The sequence below is a fragment of the Somniosus microcephalus genome, chromosome 10 (genome assembly GCF_052327205.1).
Source record: "Somniosus microcephalus isolate GS21.2 chromosome 10, FLI_Smic_1.0, whole genome shotgun sequence".
NCBI classification, from domain to species: Eukaryota; Metazoa; Chordata; class Chondrichthyes; order Squaliformes; family Somniosidae; genus Somniosus; species Somniosus microcephalus.
Genome location: NC_140996.1, coordinates 81602383 through 81627837, shown reverse-complemented (window position 1 = coordinate 81627837; position 25455 = coordinate 81602383). Strand labels below are relative to the sequence as shown.

The window sequence follows — 25455 nt, the reverse complement described above, 5'->3', positions numbered from 1 at the left end:
TTGTCATTTTCTAAAATTCCATAGATTCTAGAATGGTTCCCGCAGATTGGAAGGTAGCAAATGTAACTCCACTATTTAAGAAAGGAGGGAGAGAGAAAACGGGGAACTACAGACCAGTTAGCCTGACATCAGTAGCAGGGAATAAGGACGTGGTAACAGGGCACTTGGGAAATAATAATAGGATTGGACAGAGTCAACATGGATTTATGAAAGGGAAATCGTGTTTGACAAATTTTAGAGTTTTTTGAGGTTGTAACTAGCAGAATAGATAACGGGGAGCCAGTGGATGTGGTGTATTTGGATTTTCAGAAGGCATTCGATAAGGTGCCACACAAGAGGTTATTAAATAAAATTAGGGCTCATAGGATGGGGGTAATATACTAGCATGTACAGGAAACTTTGGTTTATCCGGAGGTTATATGTCTGGAATACTCGATCTAACGGCAAAAATTAGGAGCCGTTTTCTATATATTTTTTTAGTTCTCGTTGCTTTTTTTTCCCAGTCAAGCACTGCAAGGTCTGTAGCTATAGCAACAGCTTCAGCTACAGATGCTTGCAGCTGCAGCCGACTGTTTTGAAGCTGTTGCAGGGAGGATGTTTCCCCTGGCTGGGGAGTCTAGAACCACAGGTCACAGTCTCATAATAAGGGGTCGGCCATTTAAGACTGAGATGAGGAGAAATTTCTTCACGCAGAGGGTGGTGAATCTTTGGAATTCTCCACCACAGAGGGCTGTGGAGTCTCAGTCGTTAAGTATATTCAAGACAGAGATTGATAGATTTTTGGATATTAAGGGAATCAGGGGATATGGGGATAGTGCAGGAAAATGGTGATGAGGTAGAAGGTCAGCCATGATGTTATTGAATGGCGGAGCAGGCTCGAGGGGCCAAATGGCCTACTCCTGCTCCTATTTCTTATGTTCTTATGAGTTGTCTACAGACCTGCTGATAGCGGTGATAAAGTAGCGGAATGCATAAACATGGAGATCAGAGAAGCTTGTTGCAAAAACTGAGTGGTTCTAATCATAATCAGAAAGAGGCCATTTGGCCCATCGAACCTGTGCCGGCTTTTTGAAGGAGATATCCAATTAATCCCACTCCCCTGCTCTTTCCCCATAGGTCTGAACGTTTTTCCTTTTTAAGAATATATCCACTTCACTTTTCAAAGTTACTATTGCTACATCAGTAGTCTTCTCTATATTGAGACAAGTGGAATAGTCTCAGCAATACAAAGACTCTGCATGTGCAGTCAATTCAGGTTTATACGGTTGGACACCACTTGTGTGGTTAGACAAGTCCCTTTGCGTGGGCCGAGGTAGCGCGAGCCTTCCTTTCAACCCCACTGTAATGAAGCCACTTCAGCGCACATTCTGTAATTAACATTGTCACTAGCACAGAGGGAGATCTGCTGATTAGGGGGAAGAAAACTGTAAATGGTGGAAATTAATAAAACTGAAGTTGCTGGTAATACACGACAGGGCTGTCAGCATTTGGAATGCAATAAGATTGTCTAATGTTTCTATTATGTCCGTGAATGATTGAGACACTGACAGCAGGAGTTGAACAAAACAAGTCTTTACTGATTGAAGTCAATCGGGAAACTGAAACTACAGAGGCTCACTAGCGCCTTTTATACAGGGGTGGTCACTGCCGGTACTGCAGTCTGAGACCAGTTATTCTCTTAAAGGTACATACACAACAATTCCTCCCCTTTTAGATAAACAGTACATAACATTCATTTAACAACTAAATGATAACTAATTACAATCACAATTACGGTTGCTAGATACATTGGTTAAGTTTAAGCAATTATAAGTTCAGTCTTTGAGGAGGCTTCCTGATTCTGTCTGGATAACGCCTCTTTGGGGTATCAGGTTCTTCTGGCAAGGTTGAGTCGGGATCAATGTCGTTGTTTGGTTCATCTGCTTCCAATATCACCGATTCTGCGGTAGCTGCAATTGGTACGTCGATTTCATTGCCAGGTGTATCGGATCGTGGTGTGGAGTTGAGGTTTTCCAGTGACTCTAGAATCTGGTCAGCATGGCGTCTTACAATGCTCTCTCCAACGTCCACGGTATACATGAGAGGTCCTTGCCGTGTACAAATCGTTCCTGGCTGTCATTTCTCAGTGCGGTAGTCCCGGGCCAAAACTGGTTGACCTATCTTAAAACTCCTGGTCGGCTTTCATTCATATTCTGAAACTGCCTGTTCTCCACATCTCTTCGGATGTTTGGCTTAACCAAATCCAAGCGGCATCGTAGTCTTCGATTGAAGAACATCATGGCTGGAGTTTGGTTGGTAACCGCATGTGTCGCATTCCGGTAGGCAAACAAGAAGTTGTCCACCTTGTGTTGTAGGGGTATATCTTCATTACACATTGCCTTGATAGCCTTCTTGAATGTTTGAACAAACCTCTCGGCCAATCCATTAGTGGCTGGATGATATGGGGCAGATGTGTAATGCTTAACGCCATTGTTCTTTAAGAACCTCCGGAACTCTTCAGACACAAACTGTGGTCCATTGTCAGAGCAAATCTGTTCAGGCAGCCCATTCCTGGCGAATATGGTTCGTAAAACTGCGATAGTCTTTTCCGTGGTGGTTGAGGATATTTTTATTACCTCTGGCCACTTTGTGCATCCACCGCAATTAAAAACATCGAGTCCATGAAGGGACCAGCAAAATCAATGTGCACCCTTTACCATGGAGATGTGGGCCACTCTCATGGATGCAGAGGAGCTTGTGGTGGGGCGTTTTGGACCTTCTGGCATCCTGTACAGCTCTTGGTCATCTCTTCGATTTCTCTATCAATTCCCGGCCACCACACAAACGCTCTGGCTAAGTTCTTCATTTTTACCCCACCCAGATGACCCTCATGAAGCTCATTGAGCACTCTATCCATCAACTTAGGTGGAATTACTACTCTGGATCCACACATCAAGGTTCCTCTGCACACTGACAGCTGTTCTCTTCTCGGCGAGAATGCTGGCAGCAGTGGTTCGCCATGTGCTGGCCATCCCTTCACTGTTAAATCATAGACCCGTGATAGTGTCGGGTCATTCCGTGTTTCCTTTTCTATGTTTGCATTCGTCACAGGGAGACATTCGACTATGGTCGAGTGGAATAACTCCATTGGATCCACTGCAAGGTCGTCTTCTTCCACCGTTGGCAACGGTAGGCGTGACAATCCATCAGCATTCCCATGCTGTTTAGTTCCGTTGTACTCGATGTCATATTGGTGTGCCCCTAGGAAAAGGGACCACCTCTGCAGCCGTTGTGCTGTCATTATCGGTACGCCCTTCTGAGGGTTGAAAATGGAGACAAGAGGTTGATGATCGGTTAGTAGAGTAAATTTTTGACCGTGCAGGTAGTGATTGAACTTCTTCACCCCCCACATTAGGTTGAGGGCCTCTCTGTCAATCTGGGCGTAGTTACACTCGGCAGAAGTTAACGAGCGTGACGCAAAAGCTATCGGCCTCTCTAAACCATCAAGGAATTTATGTGACAGTACCGCCCCAATGCCGTAGGGAGACACATCACACGCCAGTCTGATCGGCAGTGCTAGGTTGTAGTGAGCCAATACTTCTCTTGAAGTGATTAAGTCCTTACTCTTCTGAAAGGCCCGCTTACAGTCATTGCTCCATTTCCATGCTACTCCCGTTCGTAGCAGGGCGTTCAGTGGGTGCAGAATTGTCGACAAATTCGGCAAAAACTTATGGTAGTAATTCACCAATCTGAGAAATGACCTCAGTTGCGACACATTTTCAGGCGCTGGGGCCTTAACAACCGCTCCAATTTTGTCAGGGGACTTATGTAACCCCTCTTCATCAATCACGTGGCCACAATACGATATCTGTTTCTTAAAAAACTCGCACTTGGGACGGTTGGCTCGTAGCCCATGTTCCTGTAGTCTAGTGAGCACCTGTTCTAGGTTGTTAAGGTGTTCACTGTCATCTTCACCTGTCACAAGGATGTCGTCCAAGTAACACTGAGTCCCCGGAATCCCTTGCAGGACTTGTTCCATCGCTCTTTGCCATATCGCCGGAGCCGATGCTACTCCGAATACCAATCGATGATACTGGTAAAGACCTTTGTGAGTGTTTATCGTGAGATACTTCCTAGAGGATTCTTCAACCTCCATCTGCAAATATGCTTGTGCTAGGTCAATTTTTGTAAAACGCTTCCCTCCAGACAGTGAGGCGAAGATGTCTTCTATCCTTGGAAGAGGATATTGTACTGTGTGAAGGACTGGGTTCACCGTCACCTTGAAATCCCCACAGATGCGAACCTTCCTTGGCTCCTCAGACTTATTGCTTAACGTTTTCTTCATGACAGGAACGATGGGTGTCGCCCACTCGCTCCAGTCGACCTTAGACAACACGCCTGCCTTCTCCAGCTCTGCCTCGACGGCTAGGCGAATTGCATATGGTACCGGTCTTGCTTTGAAAAACTTGGGAATTGCATTCTCTTCTATTTTTATCGAGGCGGTTACGCCTTTAAGAGTGCCCAGTTCTTGTTGAAATACCTCTTTGGCGTTAGCTAAGATTGTTGACAATCGTCCAGGAGTGACGTCGTCATCTTTTTTACTGTCCACCGTCATTGCATGAATGGAGTGCCAATCTAAGCTTATCTTCCTGATCCATTCACGTCCCAATAACGGTGGTCCACCATTTTGCTGTATGTAGAGATACAATTTCCGTATTTTCTTGCCGTTGTATTCGACAGGCACCCTTATTTTTCCTCTGGGGTATACTTTTTGCCCCGTATACGTCGTCAAGACGATGGATGTCTCTCTCAAGGGTATGTGTGGGAATAGCCGCTCGTAGTCTCGTCGATTCATGACGGTTAGCGCTGATCCTGTATCCAATTCCATTATAACTTGGGACCCTGCTATCGTGAGGGTGACCCAAATGGTTCGGTGATCCTCTTTTGCGATTACATTGTGAAGTTTGAGATGGCTTAGTCTCCTGTTCCCGGATTCACTATCGCTCATCTGGTCTTCGGAACTACTGTCCGTCATCTTTTGTACTTTCTTGTACGGTTCCTTAGTAGCCTTTTTGTTGTCGCTGGTCTTCTTCCCAGACCTGCAAACTCGTGCAATGTGTCCCATCTTTCTGCATTGCCTGCATATTTTGTCTTTGGACCAGCAGTCCTTCTGGTCATGGTTAGTTCTGCCGCAGCGATAACATTTTGCAAATCCCTGTGTCATTTCGTGGGTGCCGTATTCCTGTGGCTTCTGTTGAATTTCCGCAGCTCCCTTGGCTGCTGCTTCGTACAATACTGCCACGCTGAAAGCCTTATCCAGCGTCAGCTCTTTCTCTGAGAGTAACTTCTTCTGTGTTCCTTCACTCAGGAGTCCACAGACAAATTTGTCCCGTAGGGTATCTGCCAGTCCTGCTCCGAACTGGCAGTGCTTTGATAGCTTGCGTAGTTCCGTAAGGTACTCCGCATTGCTCTCATCTTTATGCTGAGTTCTCCTGTGGAATTTAAATCTTTCTGCTATCAACAGCGGTGCAGGGTTTAGGTGTTCCTGTAGGACAGCAACAATGTCGTTAAAACTCTTCGCCTTCGGTTTGGCTGGAGTAATCAGGTCCCGCAATAGGCCGTACGTTCTAGCGCCCATTAAGTTTAGCAATACCGATGCCTTTTTCTCATCGGCTATTTTGTTTGCCTCGCAATATACCTCGTCTCTTTCCACATACGTGGTCCAGTCCTCTATTGTATTATCAAAGGCAGTGATACAGCCAGTCTTTGGCATCTTGAAAATCTAAAATGGCGCCTCCCGCGCTTTGCCTACTTCCCCGCTGTTGCTAGCGCTGCTTTCCGCGGTTCCCGTTGCAACCTGCAGCTCCTCGCGGTTTCTTGCACGTTTAATGTTTCTTTTTTTTATTATTTTCCCGTCGTGGAACAACCCTGTGGGACTCTTGCCTCCCTCTTCTCGGGTCTATACGCAGCCCGGCTTCGTAGCACCGGCCGCGCCCTGTGTGCTCCACCTAGGGTTGCAAAATTCTGGGAATTTTTAAAAGAGGAAACTTTCCATGGGAATTTTCGGGAATTTATGGGAATTTTGAGTTTTTTTGCACACTGATGGTTTTTGTCTCTGACCCTTATATTATCGTTGTCGTCAAAATAGACATACTGTTCCATACAAATAAAAACAGGCTTTCAAAACTTTATTTAGGTTATAATTTTGAACTTTATTGAACCCCCACAAAAAAGACCCATCCAAAATAAAATAAAAAGAGCGTCAGCTTATTTAGCCTGTAATTTGTCCTTATTTTGTCCCTTTGAGTCTTCTACTCCTCATTGCTCCTCCTGATTCTCTGACTCTGGCTCTGACGTGTCCATTTCCTCCTCTGTGTCAGTGTCTAGCTGTGTGGTGGACACTTCTGTATCTGGCTCAATAAGTTGTAGGTTCGCCCGGATAGCCACCAGTTTCTCCACTCTCTTGTTAGTCAGCCTGTTGCGCACCTTTGTATGCGTATTCCCAAAAAGTGACCAGTTTCGTTCAGAGGCCGCTGATGAAAGTGGGATTTGGAGTATCACCGATGCAATAGGTGACAGGGCCTCAGATGCACAAAGTCCCTTCCACCAGGTATGTGCACTGATATGCTTGCATGATTCCCATATCCCATCCCCATTCCAAAGACCTTGCTTGGTAGAGAACTTTGCCAGACATCCCAGAACTTTGCCCACATCCAGATTGAGATGGTGTGAGAGGGTAGAAATCACACTAAGCGCTGTTGATCTGTTCTCCAGAAAGTATTGGTCTCCCAACATGCTTTGGGTCCAGCATGTATGCCGCAGCATGAATCGGCTTGACACAAAATTCTTGACGCGTCTGTATGAATTGAACAATTGCCTTCTCCTCTGCTTTGAGCAGCAGGGATGTGGGTAGGGCAATGCTGATTTGTTCTTTTAAATCAGTAAAAAGCCTGAGAACATCTGACAAGACAGCGTCATCTCCTTCAATCTGAGCAATTGCAGATGCTACTGGTGAGAGTAGTTTAAGGCTGCTAACCACTCTCTCCCAAAACACATCATCCAGCAGTATTTTCTTGATGGTGGTTTCCATATCCCCAGAGTGGGATATTGCCATTTCTTGCAGCGACTCCTTACCCTCCAGAAGGCTGTTGTACATTATGACACCACCCCATCTAGTGTTGTTGGGCAGCTTCAGTGTGGTGTTGTTCTTTGTCATTTGCTTGGAGTTGTATGTTGCTGCAACTACCTGTTTTCCCCTGACATACTTAACAACTTGCTTGGCTCTCTTGTACAGTGCTTCCATGGTTCTCAAACCCATGATGTCCTTGAGGAGCAGGTTAAGCCCATGAGCTGCGCACCCAATAGACGTAATATGAGGGTAGGCCTCCTCCACTTGAGCCCAAGCAACCTTCATATTCGCAGCATTGTCAGTAACTACTGCAAAGACCTTTTTGTGATCCAAGATCGTTGGATAAATGCTGCTGCATCTTTGTGGCATTCTTTACATATGGCTTTCTACAGTGTTTGCACATGTGCACAGTCTTTCCATCTTTAATGCCTGGGGTAAAATGCTTCCACACATCCGACGGTAAACGTGGCATTGTTCTATGCAGAGAAATAAAGGGCATTCATCTCTGTGCCGAACTGCGGTCGATCAGCACGATTGCAACAGGATGAGTACATTTTTGCTAATGCTCCATGTGATCGAAGCATGACCTGTACACACACGACGCTACATCACCAATAGTGTATTTTGTATATTTTAAATTGAAGGACAACAGAGTTCAACAAGTAACTGGTTTATTTGGTATAAAGTCTGATTTACTTACTGCATCATCACAACATCAGCAGAAAACAAAATGACTTCCCTCAGGACCCCTAACCTGGATCTTAAAAAAACTATAGCAGTCTTACAGATGCCTGCAGGCCAATCACAATTCGATATGCAAATATTACAAATAGAGGGAGCTAATCGCTCATCCACTCATCCAACCAATCAGGACACATTTGTTCACAGTCACACACAAAACTTGTAATTATTAAAACAAGCCAAGTAAGAAGATAAACATATATTGATTAAGAAATTCCTTAATAATTAAGATTCCATCTCTGTTAGTAATTTTAAGAGAGGACCTGTGGGGGGGAAAAAAAAAGAAATACAAAAAAAAACAATATTATGCTAGCATGTGCTTTTTTGGGCAAAATTCCCAAACTAAACTTCCCGTGGAAAATTTCCGGAAATTTACCGGAAACTTTCCACCCCTTTGCAACCCTAGCTCCACCCTCTCTCTCTCCTCTTCCCGACAACGCTGCTCGGCCCCGTTGCAAGCCACCCGCTCGAGTTCGCGAACGCCGCAGCCCAGGAAGGATCAGTGTACTACCTGCCACCAGCCCGATTAGCTAAAGCACCGTCGACAGGAACCAGGCCCCACTTTCGACAGCTTCTCCAGCAATCTTCAACTCCGCTAACACAGGGGCGGATGCCCACGGTCGACGCCCGTTTCTACTGCTTCTTTCTTCCTTCTGGCCTCGACCTCTGCTCACTTCGGTGCAGGAATGGATCCCAGGAGGTGGTGCAGACTGTAGGTAAATTCGTATCTGCTCGTCGCCAGTATTATGTCCGTGAATGATTGAGACACGGACAGCAGGAGTTGAACAAAACAAGTCTTTACTGATTGAAGTCAATCGGGAAACTGAAACTACAGAGGCTCACTAGCGCCTTTTATACAGGGGTGGTCACTGTTGGTACTGCAGTCTGAGACCAGTTATTCTCTTAAAGGTACATACACAACAGTTTCGACTTGGTTCCTTCCATTTAGGTATCTGGGACGTAAAAGCAGCTATAGAGGGAACTTGTTTATGTTGCTTTCTTGCTGGCTCCTGACATATGGTTCTCCTGCAGCAGGTGGCAATCTCCGGTTAGCTTGCCAGGTACAATTCAGGCCGGCCAGCTATTGGAGAGACCTAGTTTAATTTTTTTTTAAATGGCATCCCAGCTACCTGCCTTGGCGGATCCAGCACATTTACCTTGCAGTTGCTGCCGGCAGCACAAGAGCCACATGTCAGGAGCTGGCAGCAACTAAAATAGCAAGAAACCAGTATAAAAGCAGCTTCTTGGACTAAACCAAGTGCAGAGGGGAGCGGGAGTGCGACAGATGATAGTCTAAGAAATAAAAACAGATGTTGCATGAAATACACTGATCCCTCGTGAAAAGAAAAAAAAGTCAGGTTAATGCTTCGGCTGCTGAACCTTCGTCAGAACTCGAAGATGGATGAACTACTTCATAAGACTAAACACAACCAAACGACAAGAAAGAACAGCAAGGTGAAAGTCAAGTCAGCCTGTCACAGAGGAGCAGTTAATAAATTGACCACCAAAACCGTTGTTTATTTGAATCGGGCAATAAAAAGGCAAAAGAACAAAACACTGAAAATAGTTGATTAAGGCACGGAGCTGATGCACACAAAATGGAGGTGAAGCAAACAGGCGAGAAAATAGGGAAAATACCTCAGACTCTGAGCTTTATGTTCATGGCCTTGTGCTTCTCTGACGGATGGATAGGCCTAGCTAGTCTGGGCGCTCGTGTCCTTTGCCAGCTATTTGTGAAAGGGTTGGGGTGGAGGAAAGAGGGGGCTGCCTTTGTCACTAAAGGATTTATGACGATGAGGTCAGGTGGGTAAAGTTGCTCAAGGCCTTGTTTATTTCTCTTGTGCCAGTCATCTCTGTCATTACTGGTGCTTTTAATTCCAAGTCGCTGGCTTTCAACATGTTGGGGTTTGGTATCGAGATAAGTGGGAAGTTCTGCTTCTAAAATGGAGGACGTGGACCTGGAATTTTAGTCCAGTCCGACCGAATGTACACAAAGCGAACCTGTAGTGAGCACTGCGAGTATTGCTCCTGCTTCATTACCTGTTAAGCAAATGGCTGATGGGGTGGAGCAGACCTTAGGCAGCAAATGGGCACATAATGTAAATTTACGATAAAAACCGAAAATGCTGGAAATACTCAGCAGGCCAGGCAGCATCTGTGGAGAGAGAAACAAAGTTAACGTTTCAGGTCGATGACCCTTCGTCGGAACTGTAACGTTAACTCTGTTTCTCTATCCACAGATGCTGCATGACATTCTAAGTATTTCCAGCATTTTCAGTTTTTATTTCAGATTTCCAACATTCGCAGTATTTTGCTTATACAAATTTATGACAAATTCTTAAAGTAAGGTGTAATAGCGCTATTAATAACTCATTTTTATACAGAAAAATACTTGTGATGTTTTACGGGGGGGGGGGGGGATATTTTTACAACACGGGAGTGGGGGGGCCTCAAGCAAAAAGGTTGAGAACCCGAGCAGCCGAGGAGTAAAGCGGGCCGGACCGGAGCAGAGGCAAGTAAATAAAGTGCGCGGTCGGAGAGGGGCATGAACTCGCTGCGAGCAGCCGAGGAGGAAAGTGGACCTAACTGGGAACGGAGCAGAGAGGGGAAAAAATCCACGAGTGACATCACAGGACAGCTGGGAACTGATTGGTTGGTAAATGTCACATTTTTTTTTTGCTCTTCAATTTAGGGGCTGGGGTTAAATAGCTTGTATGGGATAAAGCAGGAGCTTGAAGATTAGTAACTGTTAATATATTAACTTGAATTAGGTACATCTTGGTCTTAAGTTTCTGTAAAGTTAGTTAATAGTGGAATAAAGGAAGGCATGGCAGGTCAGCTCAGTCCCGCGGGATGCGCACCTTGTGTCATTTGAAACCTCCAGGACACTTCCCGTGTCCCGGACAACCACGTGTGCAGGAAGTGTCAGCTGGAGGGGCTCGAGCTCTGGGTTTCGGAGCTTGAGCAGCAGCTGGCGTCACTGCAGTGCATCCGCGAGGCTGAGAGCTACGTGGATAGCACGTTTCAGGAGGTGGTCACCGCACAGCTAAGGATGTGCAGACAGAGAGGGAATGGTGACCGCCAGACAGAAGAGGAGGACCAGGCAAGTAGTGCAAGAGTCCCCTGAGTGCATCTCGCTCTCCAACCAGTATTCTGTTCTGAGTACTGGTAAGGGCGATGGTTCCTCTGGGGAGTACAGCCAGAGCCAAGTTCACGGCACCACGGGGGTCTCGGCTCTACAGGGGTGGGGAGGAGGAAGATAGGGAAAGCAATAGTGGTAGGGGATTCAATAGTTAGGGGACCGGCCAGGTGTTTCTGCGGCCGCAGACGTGACTCCAGGATGGTATGTTGCCTCCCTGGTGCCAGGGTTAAAGATGTCACCGAGCGGCTGCAGAACATTCTGAGGGTGGGAGGGTGAACAGCCAGAGGTCGTGGTCCATATCGGTACCAACGACATAGGTAGAAAGAGGGATGAGAACCTGCAGGCAGATTTTAGGGAGCGAGGGAAGAGATTAAAAAGCAGGATCTCAAAAGTAGTAATCTCAGGATTACTCCCGGTGCCATGTGCAAGCGAGTATAGAAATAGGATAGAGCAGATGAATGTGTGGCTGGAGAGATGGTGCAGGAGGCCGGTTCTGGGGGAAGTGGGACCTGTACAGTCCGGACAGGTTGCACCTCAACAGAGCCGGTACCAATATCCTCGTGGGGAGGTTTGCTAGTGCTGTTGGGGAGGGTTTAAACTAAGTTGGTGGGGGATGGGCACCAGGATGTAGCATTAGAAAGGAGAAACAAAGGATTGGGAGAGACTGATGGCACTAAAGTAAGAAATAGCAAGGTATTGGGTGGGGTCAGACTAAGAGTGAACACAGGATGGTCTAAGATAGGTTTACAGTGTATGTCTGTAAACGCATGAAGCTTAGTAAATGAGGTTGGTGAGCTGCAGGCGCAAATAGACACATGGGAATATGATGTCATGGTGATAACTGAGACCTGGCTCAAAAAAGGGCAGGATTTGGTACCAAATATTCCTGGATATAAGGTGTTCAGGAAAGATAGGGAAGAAAAGAAAGGAGGTGGGGTGGTAGTATTGATTAAAGAGAATATTACAGTGCTGGAGAGAGAGGATGTCCTGGAGAGGTCAAGGGCAGAAAGCTAGAGTTAAGAAATAATAGAGGTGCTATTACACTACTAGCTGTATTCTATAGGCCACCAACTAGTGGGAAAAATATGGAGGAGCAACTTTGCATAGAAATTACAGAGAGGTGCAAGAACTATAGAGTAGTGATAATGGGGGACTTCAACTATCCTAATATAGACTGGGATAGTCATAGTGTAAAAGACAGAGAGGGGGAAGAATTTTTGAAGTGTGTTCACAAGAACTTTCTTGATCAGTACGTTTCCGTCCCAACGAGGGAGGAGGCACTGCTGGATCTGGTTCTGGGGAATGAGGGCAGTCAAGTGGAGCAAGTGTCAGTAGGTGAACATTTAGGGAACAGTGATCATAGTATCATAAGGTTTAGATTAGCTATGGAAAAGGACAGGGAGCAATCTAGAGTAAAAATACTTAATTGGAGGAAGAACAATTTCAGTGGGATGAGAACGGATCTGGCTCAGGTAAATTGGAATCACTGATTGGCAGACAAAACTGTAATGGAACAATGGGCTGCCTTTAAAGAGGAAATAGTTCGGGTATAGTCGAGGTACATTGACACTAGGGGGAAAGGCAGGGAAACTAAAATGAGAGCTCCTTGGATGACAAAAGAGATAGAGAGTAAGATAAAGCAGAAAAAGTGTGCGTATGACAGCTGTCAGGTCGAGACTACATCTGAGAATCAGGCTAAATATAGAAAGTTCAGAGGAGAAGTGAAAAAGAAAATGAGGGGCAAAGAGAGGATGTGAGAATAGAATGGCAGCTAACATAAAAGGTAACCCAAAAGTCTTCCATAGGCATATAACTAGTAAACGGGTAGTAAGAGGAGGGTTCGGCCGATTAGGGACCAAAAAGGAGACCTATGCATGGAGGCAGAGGTTATGGCTGAGGCGCTAAATGAGTACTTTGCATCTGTCTTCACCAAGGAAGAAGATGCTACCATAGACATAGTGAAGGAGGAGGTAGAAAAGATACTGGATGGGATAAAAATTGATAAAGAGGAGGTACTAGAAAGGCTGGCTGTACTTAAAGTAGATAAGTCACTAGGACCAGATGGGATGTAAAGGTGGAAATTGCAGAGATACTGGCCATAATCTTCCAATCCTCCTTATAAACGGGGGTGGTGCCAGAGGACTGGAGAATTACAAATGTTACACCCTTGTTCAAAAAAGGGTGTAAAGCTAAACCCAGCAACTACAGGCCAGTCAGTTTAATCTCGGTAGTGGGGAAGCTTTTAGAAACAATAATCAGGAACAAAATTAACAGTCACTTGGACAAGTGTGGATTAATTAAGGAAAGCCAGCACGGATTTGTTAAAGGCAAATCGTGTTTAACTAACTTGATCAAGTTTTTTGATGAGGTAACAGAGAGGGTTGATGAGGGCAATGCGGTTGATGTGGTGTACATGGATTTCCAAAAGGCGTTCGACAAAGTGCCACATAATACGCTTGCTAGCAAAGTTGAAGCCCATGGAATAAAAGGGACAGTGGCAGCATGGATACGAAATTGGCTAAGTGACGGAAACAGAGTGTAGTGGTGAACGGTTATTTTAATGACTGGTGGAAGGTATATAGTGGGGTTCCCCAGGGGGTCAGTCCTAGGACCACTGCTTTTCTTGATATATATTAATGACTTTGTGGGTGTACAGGGCACAATTTCAAAATTTGCGGATGGCACAAAACTTGGAAGTATCGCGAACAGTGAGGAGGCTAGTGATAGACTTCAAGAGGACATAGGTTGGTGGAATGGACGGACATGTGGAAGATGAAATTTAACGCAGAAAAGTGCAAAGTGATACATTTTGGTCGAAAGAATGAGGAGAGGAAATATAAACTAAAGGGTACAATCCTCAACAGGGTGCATGAACAGAGAGACCTAGGGGTATATGTGAACAAATCGTTGATGGTGGCAGGGCAGGTTGAGAAAGCAGTTAAAAAAGCATACGGGATCCTGGGCTTCATGAACAGAGGTATAGAGTACAAAAGCGTGGAAATTATGATGAACCTTTATAAAACACTGGTTCGGCCTCAACTGGAGTATTGTGTCCAATTCTGGGCACCGCACTTTAGGAAGGATGTGAAGGTCTTAGAGAGGGTGCAGAAATGATTTACGAGAATGATTCCAGGAATGAGGGACTTCAGTTACATGGATAGATTAGAGGTGCTGAGGTTGTTCTCCTTAGAACAGAGGAGATTTGATAGAAGTGTTCAAAATCATTATAGGTCTGGACAGAGTAGATAGAAAGAAACTGTTCCCATTGGCAGAAGGGTCGAGAACCAGAGGACACAGATTTAAGGTGATTGGCAGAAGAACCAAAGGCGACATGAGGAAAAACTTTTTTACTCAGCAAGTCGTTAGGACCTGGAATGCAATGCTGGAGGTTGGTGGAGGCAGACACAATTACGGATTTCAAAAGGGTGTTGGATAAGCACCTGAAGGAAAAAAAATTGCAGGGCTATGGGGAAAGGGCGGGGGAATGAGACTAGCTGAAGTGCTCTTGCAGAGAGCTGGCACGGGCTCGACGGGCCGAATGGCCTTCTGCCATGCTGTAACCATTCTATGATTCTAACCTGTCATCTAGATCACTCATCTTTCTAATAAAGCTGGAAGTGTGGACTGGACTTAGCGCTTGAATTTGACTTAACAACAGAAAATGCTGGAAAAACGCAGCAGGCCAGGCAACATCCGTGGAGAGAAATTAGAGTCGACGTTTCGGGTCAAAACTCTTTATCAAGACTAAAGAGGCACAGGGAATTAAATAGATTAAGAGGCTGGGCTGGGCTGGGAGAGAACAAAAGAGAAGAGACATTAAGAGGTATTCAAAACGAGACGAGATGGTGATAGGACTAGTGGAGACAAAAGACAGCTCTAGATTAGGTGTGAAATGCGCTGGCAGAATGGGAGACAGCTGCCATGTGGGAGAGAGGAAAAAAGGAAAGGGGGGGGGGAGGGTAAAACCAAAACAAAGGTGTGGATAAAAAATATAAGTAAAAATGTAATAGGGGCCGAGGTTTTGACCTGAAATTGTTGAACTCGATATTGAGTCCGGAAGGCTGTAAAGTGCCTAATCGGAAGATGAGGTGCTGTTCCTCGAGTTTACATTGAGCTTCCGTGGAACAATGCAAGAGGCCAAGGACGGTGAGGTCCGAGTGGGAATGGAGCGGTGAATTAAAATGACAGGCGACCGGAAGCTCGGGGTCCCCCTTACGGACTGAACGGAGGTGTTCCGCAAAGCGGTCACCCAATCTGCGTTTGGTCTCCCCAATGTAGAGGAGACCGCATCGTGAGCAGCGAATACAGTATTCTAGATTGCAAGAAGTACAAGTAAATCGCTGTTTCACCTGGAAGGGGTGTTTGGGGCCCTGGACAGTGGGAAGGGGGGAGGTATAAGGGCAGGTGTTACATCTCCTGCGCTTGCACGGGAAGGTGCCAGGCGAAGGGGCGCTGGGGGTGATAGAGGAGTGGACCAGGGTGTCTCGGAGGGAGCGGTCCCTACGGAATGCTGAAAGGGGAGGGGAGGGCAAGATGCGTTTGGTGGTGGGATCACTTTGGAGGTGGCGGAAATGGCGGAGGATGATCCGTTGAATGTGGAGGCTGGTGGGGTGAAAGGTAAGGACAAGGGGAACCCTATCGTGGTACCGGGAGGGAGGGGCAGGGGTGAGAGCAGAAGTGCGGGAGATAGAACGGACATGGTCATGGGCCGTGTCAACCACGGTAGAGGGGAATCCTTGGTTGAGGAAAAAGGAAGACATGTCGGAAGCACTGGTGTGGAAGGTGGCATCGTCGGAGCAGATGCGGCGGAGACGGAGAAACTGCGAGAATGGAATAGAGTCCTTACAGGAGGCGGGGTGGGAGGAAGTGTAGTCCAGGTAGCTGTGGGAGTCGGTGGGCTTGTCGTGAATATTGGTCAATAACCTATCCCCAGAGATGGAGACGGAGAAGTCGAGGAAGGGAAGGGAAGAGTCAGAGATGGACCATGTGAAGGTGAGGGAATGGTGGAAATTGGAGGCAAAGTGAATGAAATTGTCTAGTTCAGGACGAGAGCAGGAAACGTCACCGATACAGTCATCAATTTATCGGAAAAAGAGGTGAGGGAGGGGACCTGAGTAGGACTGGAACAAAGAGTGTTCCACATAGCCCACGAAAAGGCAGGCATAGCTAGGACCCATGCGGGTACCCATAGCAACACCTTTGATTTGGAGGAAATGAGTGGAGTTAAAGGAGAAGTTGTTCAATGTGAGACCAAGTTCAGCCAGGCGGAGGATGACTGGTGACCGGAGAATTTGACTGATGGTTCCTGTTTGCCATAATACAAACCATAAGATAGCTTGAAGTTGAATCACGAGAGTTATCGTAAAGTCCTCACCTGAAATTATTGTAAACCACACCTCAGCAAGCATCCCACCAAACATAATCGGTGTGTCATTACTGAATAGTATTCTCACCGTGAGTTAGATGGTGGTGGTGTAGATGTTTGTATGTACAGTGTTAGTGCCATATTGTTCATGTGTTCTAAAAATGCACAGAAAAATCTTAGAATTGAGATGTTGAATGTGTTGATACGGCCATGTTTTTTTCCATTTCCTCGGCGGTAATTTTCTACAACTTCGATTTTTGCCAAGCAAATATGGTATAATGTAATTTTACTGCAGGGTTCAGCTAAAAGTATAGCTGAAGGAAGCAAGAGGAGAAAGGTACCAGTGTCAAAAGTTACATTTCAGTGCGTGGCAATTCTATGTAAAATCAGTGCAGTATTTGTATAATTCATACTACTTAAGTGGAAATTACAAGATATTTACACGTTTTGGAAAGGCAGCTTCTCATTTTGGAAAGTTACACCATTCCCTACCCAAAATAAAGGAAAATTGAATGTCTCACCCAGAGTTTCACTTTCTGATTTGCAGGACACATGAAACGGTATCTCCCTGTGTGCTTCAACAATGTTACTGGAGAAAAACTAGTGAAGCCAAAACGTACAAGTTGTATTGCTGGAGTGTCCATACTGTGGTCTGTGAGCCATGTGCAGGCAACTCATCAAACCCTGGCAACTTGGTAGTTTTGCTCTGTTTGAATAATGTGAGCCTGGAGATTTGGAAAGGACTGTTCTAAGTGCTGTTGCCGCATTTGTGCATAAATCCTAAATTATAACACTTTAGGTTTGTTAGCACCAGCCACACGATACTTGCAAATTAATGGGAACATCCATGATCCGCACCGAAGTGGCTTACAAAGACAGAAAGCTTAAACACTTCTGTCACTGAAGGCAGGGAGTTACTACATGGAAAATATTGTATCTGAAGACTGCAGGGCTGCACCCTGTTTCTTTCTACTCTGACCTTTGCTTAAGTCTGATGTAAACTTCCAAATGACACTTGTAAAGACAATGCATTTATTATTGAAAATGTTAGGAGTGCCTAAGTACCATTATGGAGTTGCAAGCCTTCTCAAGTCTGCCTGTCAAATCTATCCCTTAGAAGTTTTGCCATCTTGGAGTGTGATATTCCCCATATTGTAGCATTTATTTCAAGTGCGCTGTTATGCTTTTTAAAATGTTCTTTGATTAAATTATGCAGCAGCAGGTTTTCAGTTTAAATTGCCATTTGTGCATGTTTTTATTTCAGAGCTTTCCCTGACTTTTTCCTCATTTGAAAATATACATTTGTACTCCTTTTCTATATAAAATAAAAATGAAAGCTGATGTAAAAGCAAAATTCTTTGTGACATAACCCATATACTACACAACAAAGTGTTCAGTATGCTTTTTAATGATCCTGTGAGCTAGGTGCTTAACTTACTACAGTAGCAGATTTTTAAAAAAGTAAAGACTTCAGTATGTAGCATCCTCTGCATTCTCGGTACTCTTAACAATATTTACCAGCTATAAATTGATTTTAGTATGTTCTCAGTCTTTCAAAGAATGATTGTGTAGCAAGCATTGAAGGTGATAAACTGTCTGATTCTTCTGGTTTTCTTTTATAGAACAGATGTACATGAAAAGTTAGTGCCTCTGAAAGAAACTATGATGGAAAAAACATGGAAGTCATGGACATATGCCAGGAGATGGCTGATTGCTTTGATCTCGTGGTCCTGGAGTTTATGCCGAATTTCTTTGCTAGCTTTGATTTTAACCTTTCACCTATATGGGGGCATCCTTTTGCTTCTCTTGATACTTGCATCAGTAGCAGGTATATTGTACAAATTCCAAGATGTACTCCTCTACTTTCCAGAGCAACCACCTTCGTCACGTTTGTACATTCCTGTGCCTACTGGGATCCCACATGAAAACCTCTTTGTTAAAACCAAAGATGGAATCCGACTTAATTTGATTCTGTTGAGGTACACTGGAGATAATGCGCCATATTCACCAACCATTATTTATTTTCATGGAAATGCAGGTAATATTGGTCACAGGATACAAAATGCTCTGTTGATGATGGTCAATCTGAAAGTTAATGTATTACTTGTAGATTATAGAGGTTACGGAAGGAGTGAAGGGGAACCGAGTGAAAATGGCCTTTACTTGGATTCGGAGGCTGTACTGGACTATGTCATGACTAGACCAGATCTTGATAAAACAAAAGTAATTTTATTTGGCCGCTCCTTGGGCGGAGCAGTGGCTATTCATCTGGCCTCGGAGAATCCGCACCGGATTTTTGCAATAGTTATTGAGAACACATTCCTCAGTATCCCACACATGGCCAGCACTTTGTTCTCCTTCTTTCCCATGAGGTATCTTCCACTCTGGTGCTACAAGAACAAATTTCTGTCCTACAACAAGATTGCACAGTGCAGAATGCCTTCTCTTTTCATTTCTGGATTGTCAGACCAGTTAATTCCACCAGTCATGATGAAGCAACTGTGCGAACTGTCTACATCACGGACTAAGAGACTGGTAATTTTTCCAGATGGAACTCACAATGACACTTGGCAATGCCAGGGCTATTTTGCTGCTCTTGAACAATTCATCAAAGAGTTATTAAAAAACAATTCACATGAAGAAATAAAAACCACATCTAATGTAACAATAATATAACTTTTTTTTCTTCTGTACATGATGTAACTTTTAAATGTGTAAGTACACAAAAGTGAACATTAACTTGGAAAGTCCTTATTTGCTACTTTATCCCCAATTGTAGAACATTTTTACCTGTTTCAATGCATGAGAAAAGTATACTGATGTTTCATAAAGAGCTTTGTTGATCTGATCAGCTGAGTTGTTCAAACTGTAACGTAAAATGGTTTCCTTTTGTGAGCACTATATGTAACTAACCATTAATTTAATTATTTCCCCATCCGAATTCATGTTTTTTAATTTTCTGTGTAAGCGATAAATTTTGAAACTGGAAGTCTCATTACATATGTCAGAATTGTCTATACAGCGCATGTATTGTAGCTTTCAGTTTTAGAAAATAATTGCACATGGACCATGAGCTGTTAAATTCAACAGGCCAGTTTATCCTGATTGTTAAAAGTTATTGCATTTCAGGACATTACTTTGCCGAAATAAAAAATTATGCACCATTAGAAAACTTAAAAATATTACAGAAATGATTATGCATTTTGAAATTTTGTTTCCTTAACTATTTCACTAACTTTTATCTTATGAATTAATCTATTGGTCCTGTGCTTTGCACCTCAATCAAAATCTTATCTGGAGTTGTCGTTAAATGTACCTAGCAGATATTAATAGTCTGAAAGTCAATTTCTCTTAAAATTTTGAATAGGCTAAATTGATGTGGATTCTTGTGGAACCAAATCAGGCCACTGTTCCAATTTAAAAAGCATGACCTGTGAGTAACAGTTTATGCGTAAATTCTAATTTTAGCACTAAATGCCATTTTCTGTAATAACTATTGTAAGGCTTATCCACTGTATTAGTGCTTAGAGACAGTTTAATATAGTTTTAATCTATGCATTTGTTTCAACTTTTGAACTTAATCTGACATTTACAGAGTATCACTTTTTTTCTTGTTCCTGATTCCACAAATTTGCTATCTTGAATCATCTAGTTTACTTGTGTAACTTGTCTAAAACCCTACAATGGCCAAAAAGGGCTTCATTACATAGAACCAAAATACTAAGTACTGTACTGTTTTTATTTTTTAAAAAGCTGCATTGAAACTCTCAAACCTCTTTAAAATATTAAATTCACAAACACAAGAGTTGAAAACTACTGCTCCACACACAGATTCCAAGACAGTATTACTTAACCAAATAGCATATTCTGAATGTATCACATCTGGGTCTTTTTTTTAGAAAAGGAAATCTGCCTTCTATTGTGTCTGCCAATTCCAGCAAAATGAAGGCCCCTTGCATGGAAATATTGTAACCTGTAGAGTTTCTCCTAAGAAAAACCAACTTTAGAGTGGGAATATCAGCCAGAGCTTTGATAATACTTGATAATTGTCAAATTTCTCCATTCTCCTCTTTTTCGGGTTGAGGTTCTTGATGTTGCTGTTATCAAGTAAATACTTTGAACCTTGTGTCTTACTCTGGGTAAAGTACTTTAAGTCAAGGTCATAATACAGAGACTCCACAAGCAGTGACGAACTTCCCTGATGAGGGAAGTGGTGATTTGGAATGTGCTTTTGGTGCTGGCTGATGACAGTGACAAACAAGGCACTGCTTCAAATTCATTTTTGTTGGAAAAAATGTGTTCAAAAAGTGCATCACATTTTTCTTGCATCTGCATTTTGTTGAATTAACTCCGTGCAATTGATTGTCATCAACCTTTAAATGATTGGAGATAGAAGCCTTATGAGATACAGCATTTTTAATGAGAGTTAGAAGTTTAACTTCCATTGTGCAATAATGTCCTTCAACTTCTGATCAGTTTAACAGCAGTATTGTGGTCATTGAGGAAAAGTGATTGAAGGCCACTTCACCTATTTATAATGGCTATTCCGATTGAAAATGAGTTGGTACCTTGTTATATGATCACATATTTAGTCACTTACTATACCAGGAGTATTGCTAAATTTAAATGTGATTTCTTATTAATATATACAGTGCTGGATGTAAAAGACAGATTTTGCTTTGAAAACTTCAGAAGCTGTTTTCTGTAGTTCTGCAAAATAGTTTTTTGTCCAGATAGTTGTCTCAACTAATGCTCATAAGCGTTCTGGAAGGCTTTAGGATGCCTGGTTGCAGACTTATCAGGCGTATTCCTCTTTGTCTCAGTTCTTCCAAAAGATTTAATTGAAACTACAATTCCCTAGTCTCTAAAGTGCACAGAAAATTGTTGGTCATGGCAATAACAGATGTTTAGTGTCATATGGAACGGAAACAATGGAATTATTTATGAAGATTAGCAAAGCCTGGTACTGTACTTCTGCTTTTACGTATCTAATTTTTGGTACAGTAAGGCTACATGTGTTCTACAATTTTCTGATCCTGTATATTCATAAAATAAACTTTCTTGCCTTTGCATTTTAGTCTTAAATGATTTTTTTTTTTGTAAAAGTCTTGTTTTATCACTACTGTGATCTTGATGACCAAAACAGCTTTGGTCATCAAGATGTAAAAAATACTCAAGTCTTGAAGGTAATGCAGAGAACAGCCACAAGACTGATTCTGACTGTCAAAGGATTGAATTACGAGGAAAGAGTGCAGAAACTTGGGCTCTTTAATCACATATCTATCTACCTATCTTCTTTATATATAAAAGCGGTCGATCTGTCTGTCTGTCCGGCTATACACTCTAAAGTTATAAAGCGTACCTACACGTGCGTTACATCAAAAGAAAGCTTACGATTCCAGAACGGTCATAAGCATATTTACGTTTCGGCGAGACAAAAATTGCGCCTGCGGCATCCAAAAAACGTTCAAAATTCCGCTCATTATCCGCTCATTAGCATCGAGTGACGTCGAGGTCGACCAATCGTACGGTCGAGCGACCCGACGGTCGACCAATAGCTGCGTCGCGGGGGCGGGTTTGTCGCGTGGGCCCTCCTATAGTCGAGTGACGGGACGATTGGCCAATCCTACGCTTCAGTGACATGACGGTTGACCAATCGGTGTGTGTGTGTGGGCGGGCCTTATCGTTCTGAAATGAGGTGAGTGGCCACCATCTTGATTCCAAACTCTTCATTTCTTTTTCCCGCTTTCTGCGTGTTTCTTTTCAAATATACATTTCCAGCAAAAAAAAAGTTGCTTTTAAAACACACATTGTTTTTTTAAAAAGTTAATTAATTTGTACATCTTTTCTCTAACCTCTATAATTTTCCTACCTTTCACCGTTTTTGTAGGCCTCGAAGCCTGGGCCTCTCCTCCGCACTCACGCCCGAGCTAGGCACCTCCCGTCCCGGTCAACAAGCGGCCCGCGATCGCCGCCATCTTTGTGAAGGCTGGAGGGGCGGGCCTGAGCCGAGCGTCGCCACCGCCGCCATCTTAGTAAAGGCTGGTGCGGCGGTGGCGGCACGGAGCAGGTGCACGGCGGCGTCTCACTCTCTTCACCCCGCCCCAGTCTCTTTCTCTTCCCCGCGCGGCCTGAATGCACGGGGGAAGAGGCCCGGGGCACCGTGGCCGCTTTTGGAGACTTCAACTCCGTGACAGGTGAGGAGGGTGTTTGTTCACGTTGGGCGGCGGGCGGGTTCCTCGGGTGCTGATCCCTGGCGGTGTGGGGCCAGAGCCCGGCTCTTACCTTGGCCCGGAGAGCGGGCGGACGGCGGGGCCTGGAGTAGCAAATCGGGCACCGGCGCCAAGATGATTTCGATACAGAGCCTGAGCGGCCGGCGAGCTCGGAGACAAAAAACGGCAGAAAAACTGAGAGGGGCAGAGGGGAACAGTCAACAGACAGACGGGAGGGAGAGGAGAGGGGGAGGGAGAGTGAGGAGAGGCAGGGAGGGAGGAGGGAGAGGGAAAGGGAGGGAGAGAGTAAAGCAGGGAGGGAGGGGGAGGGAGGGAGTAAAGCAGGGAGAGACGGGGGAGGGAGAGGGTGAGGGAGGGAAAGAGTGAGGGGGTGGGACAGGGAGGGAGAGCTTACCTACCTTCCTTCCTTCGCAGGGGTCCATTGGGCCACCTTCCCCCCCCCCGTCTCTCTCTTCCCCCCCGTCTCTTCCCCCGTCTCTCTCTTCCCCCCGTCTCTCTCTTCCCCCCGTCTCTCTCTTCCCCCCGTCTCTCTCTTCCCCCCCGTCTCTCTCTTCCCCCCCGTCTCTCTCTTCCCCCCGTCTCTCTCTTCCCCCCGTCTCTCTCTTCCCCCCGTCTCTCTCTTCCCCCCGTCTCTCTCTCCCCCCCGTCTCTCTCTTCCCCCCGTCTCTCTCTTCCCCCCGTCTCTCTCTTCCCCCCGTCTCTCTCTTCCCCCCGTCTCTCCCCCCCGTCTCTCTCTTCCCCCCGTCTCTCTCTTCCCCCCGTCTCTCTCTTCCCCCGTCTCTCTCTTCCCCCCGTCTCTCTCTTCCCCCCGTCTCTCTCTTCCCCCGTCTCTCTCTTCCCCCCGTCTCTCTCTTCCCCCCGTCTCTCTCTTCCCCCCCGTCTCTCTCTTCCCCCCGTCTCTCTCTTCCCCCCCGTCTCTCTCTTCCCCCCGTCTCTCTCTTTCCCCCCCCCCAGTCGCTCTCTCTCTTTTCCCCCCCCCCCAGTCGCTCTCTCTCTTTCCCCCCCCCAGTCGCGTTCTCTCTTTCCCCCCCAGTCGCGCTCTCGACGGACCACCCGCCATCAACCTCAGCACTGGCTACGGATAGGGCAACGCCACACCCAGCCCAGTCAATCCTGCAAAGTCCTCCTCACCAACATTTGGGGACTTGTGCCAAAATTGGGAGAGCTGTCCCACAGACTAGTCAAGCAACAGCCTGACATAGTCATACTCACAGAATCCTACCTTTCAGCCAATGTCCCAAGCTCCTCCATCACCATCCTTGGGTATGTCCTGTCCCACCAGCAGGACAGACCCACCAGGGGTGGCGGCACAGTGGTATAGTCGGGAAGGAGTGGCCCTGGGAGTTCTCAACATTGACTCTGGACCCCATGAAGTCTCATTGCTTCAGGTTAAGCATGGGCAAGGAAACCTCCTGCTGATTACCACCTACTGCCCTCCCGCAGCTGATGAATCAGTACTCCTCCATGTTGAACACCACTTGGAAGAAGCACTGAGAGTAGCAAGGGCTCAGAATGTACTCTGGGTGGGGGACTTCAATGTCCATCACCAAGAGTGGCTTGGTAGCACCACTACTGACCGAGCTGGCCAAGTCCTGAAGGACATAACTGCCAGTCTGGGCCTGCGACAGGTGGTGAGAGAACCAACACGAGGGAAAAACCTACTTGACCTCGTCCTCGCCAATCTACCTGTCGCAGATACATCTGTCCATGACAGTATTGGTAGCGGTGACCACCGTACAGTCATTGTGAAGATGAAGTCCGGTCTTCACACTGAGGACACCCTCCATCGTGTTGTGTGGCACTACCACCATGCTAAATGGGATAGATTCAGAACAGATCTAGCAGCTCAAAACTGGGCATCCATGAGGTGCTGTGGGCCATCAGCAGCACCACAATCTGTAACCTCATGGCCCGGCATATCCCTCCATTACCACCAACCCTGGTTCAATAAGGAGTGAAGAAGAGCAAACCGAGAGCAGCACCAGGCGTAACTAAAAATTAGGTGCCAACCTGGGGAAGCTGCAACACAGGACTACAGGCACTTACTCACCAATAACCTGCTCACGGATGCCCAGTTTAGGTTCCACCAAGACCACTCGGCTCCCGACCTCATTACAGCCTTGGTCCAAACATGCACAAAGGAGCTGAATTCCAGAGGTGAGGTGAGAGTGACTGCCCTTGACATCAAGGCAGCATTCGACCAAGTGTGGCATCAAGGAGCCTTAGTAAAACTGAAGTCAATGGGAATCGGGGGAAACGCTCCACTGGCTGGAGTCATACCTAGCACAAAGGAAGATGGTTGTGGTGATTGAAGGTCAAAGGATCAGGATAGTGAAACGGTTTGGGTGGAGATAAGGAATAATAAGGGGGAAAAGTCACTAGTGGGCGTAGTCTATAGGCCTCCTAACAGTTGCAACTCTATTGGTCGGAGTATAAATCAGGAAAGAGTTGGGGCTTGTAATAAGGGAACAGCTATAATCATGGGAGATTTTAACTTTCATATTGACTGGACAAATCAATTTGGGCAGGGCAACCTTGAGGAAGAGTTCATAGAGTGCATTAGGGATGGATTCCTTGAGCAGTATGTTACTGAACCAACCAGGGGGCAGGCAATCTTAGATCTGGTCCTGTGTAATGAGACAGGATTAATAAAAAATGTCTTAGTAAAGGATCCCCTTGGAATGAGTGACCATAACATGGTTGAATTCCAAATTCAGTTGGAGGGTGAGAGAGTTGGATCTCAAACCAGCCTACTAAGCTTAAATAAAGGAGACTATGAAGGTATGAGAGCAGAGTTGACTAAAGTGGACTGGGAAAATAGATTAAGGTGTAAGATGGTACATGAGCAGTGGTGTACATTCAAGGA

General features: G+C 45.3%; 1 protein-coding gene across 1 annotated transcript in view; it reads left to right on the top strand.

Annotated features, from left to right (window-relative positions):
* abhd13 (abhydrolase domain containing 13) overlaps positions 1-21426 on the top strand; it is a 90173-nt gene extending 68747 nt beyond the window's left edge. The window contains exon 2 of the mRNA XM_085998635.1: positions 17979-21426. Coding sequence (XP_085854761.1) covers positions 18019-19032 — 1014 coding nt within the window. The 5' untranslated portion in view covers positions 17979-18018 and the 3' untranslated portion in view covers positions 19033-21426. The remainder of the gene's footprint in view (positions 1-17978) is intronic.
* Positions 21427-25455: the final 4029 nt, after the last annotated feature.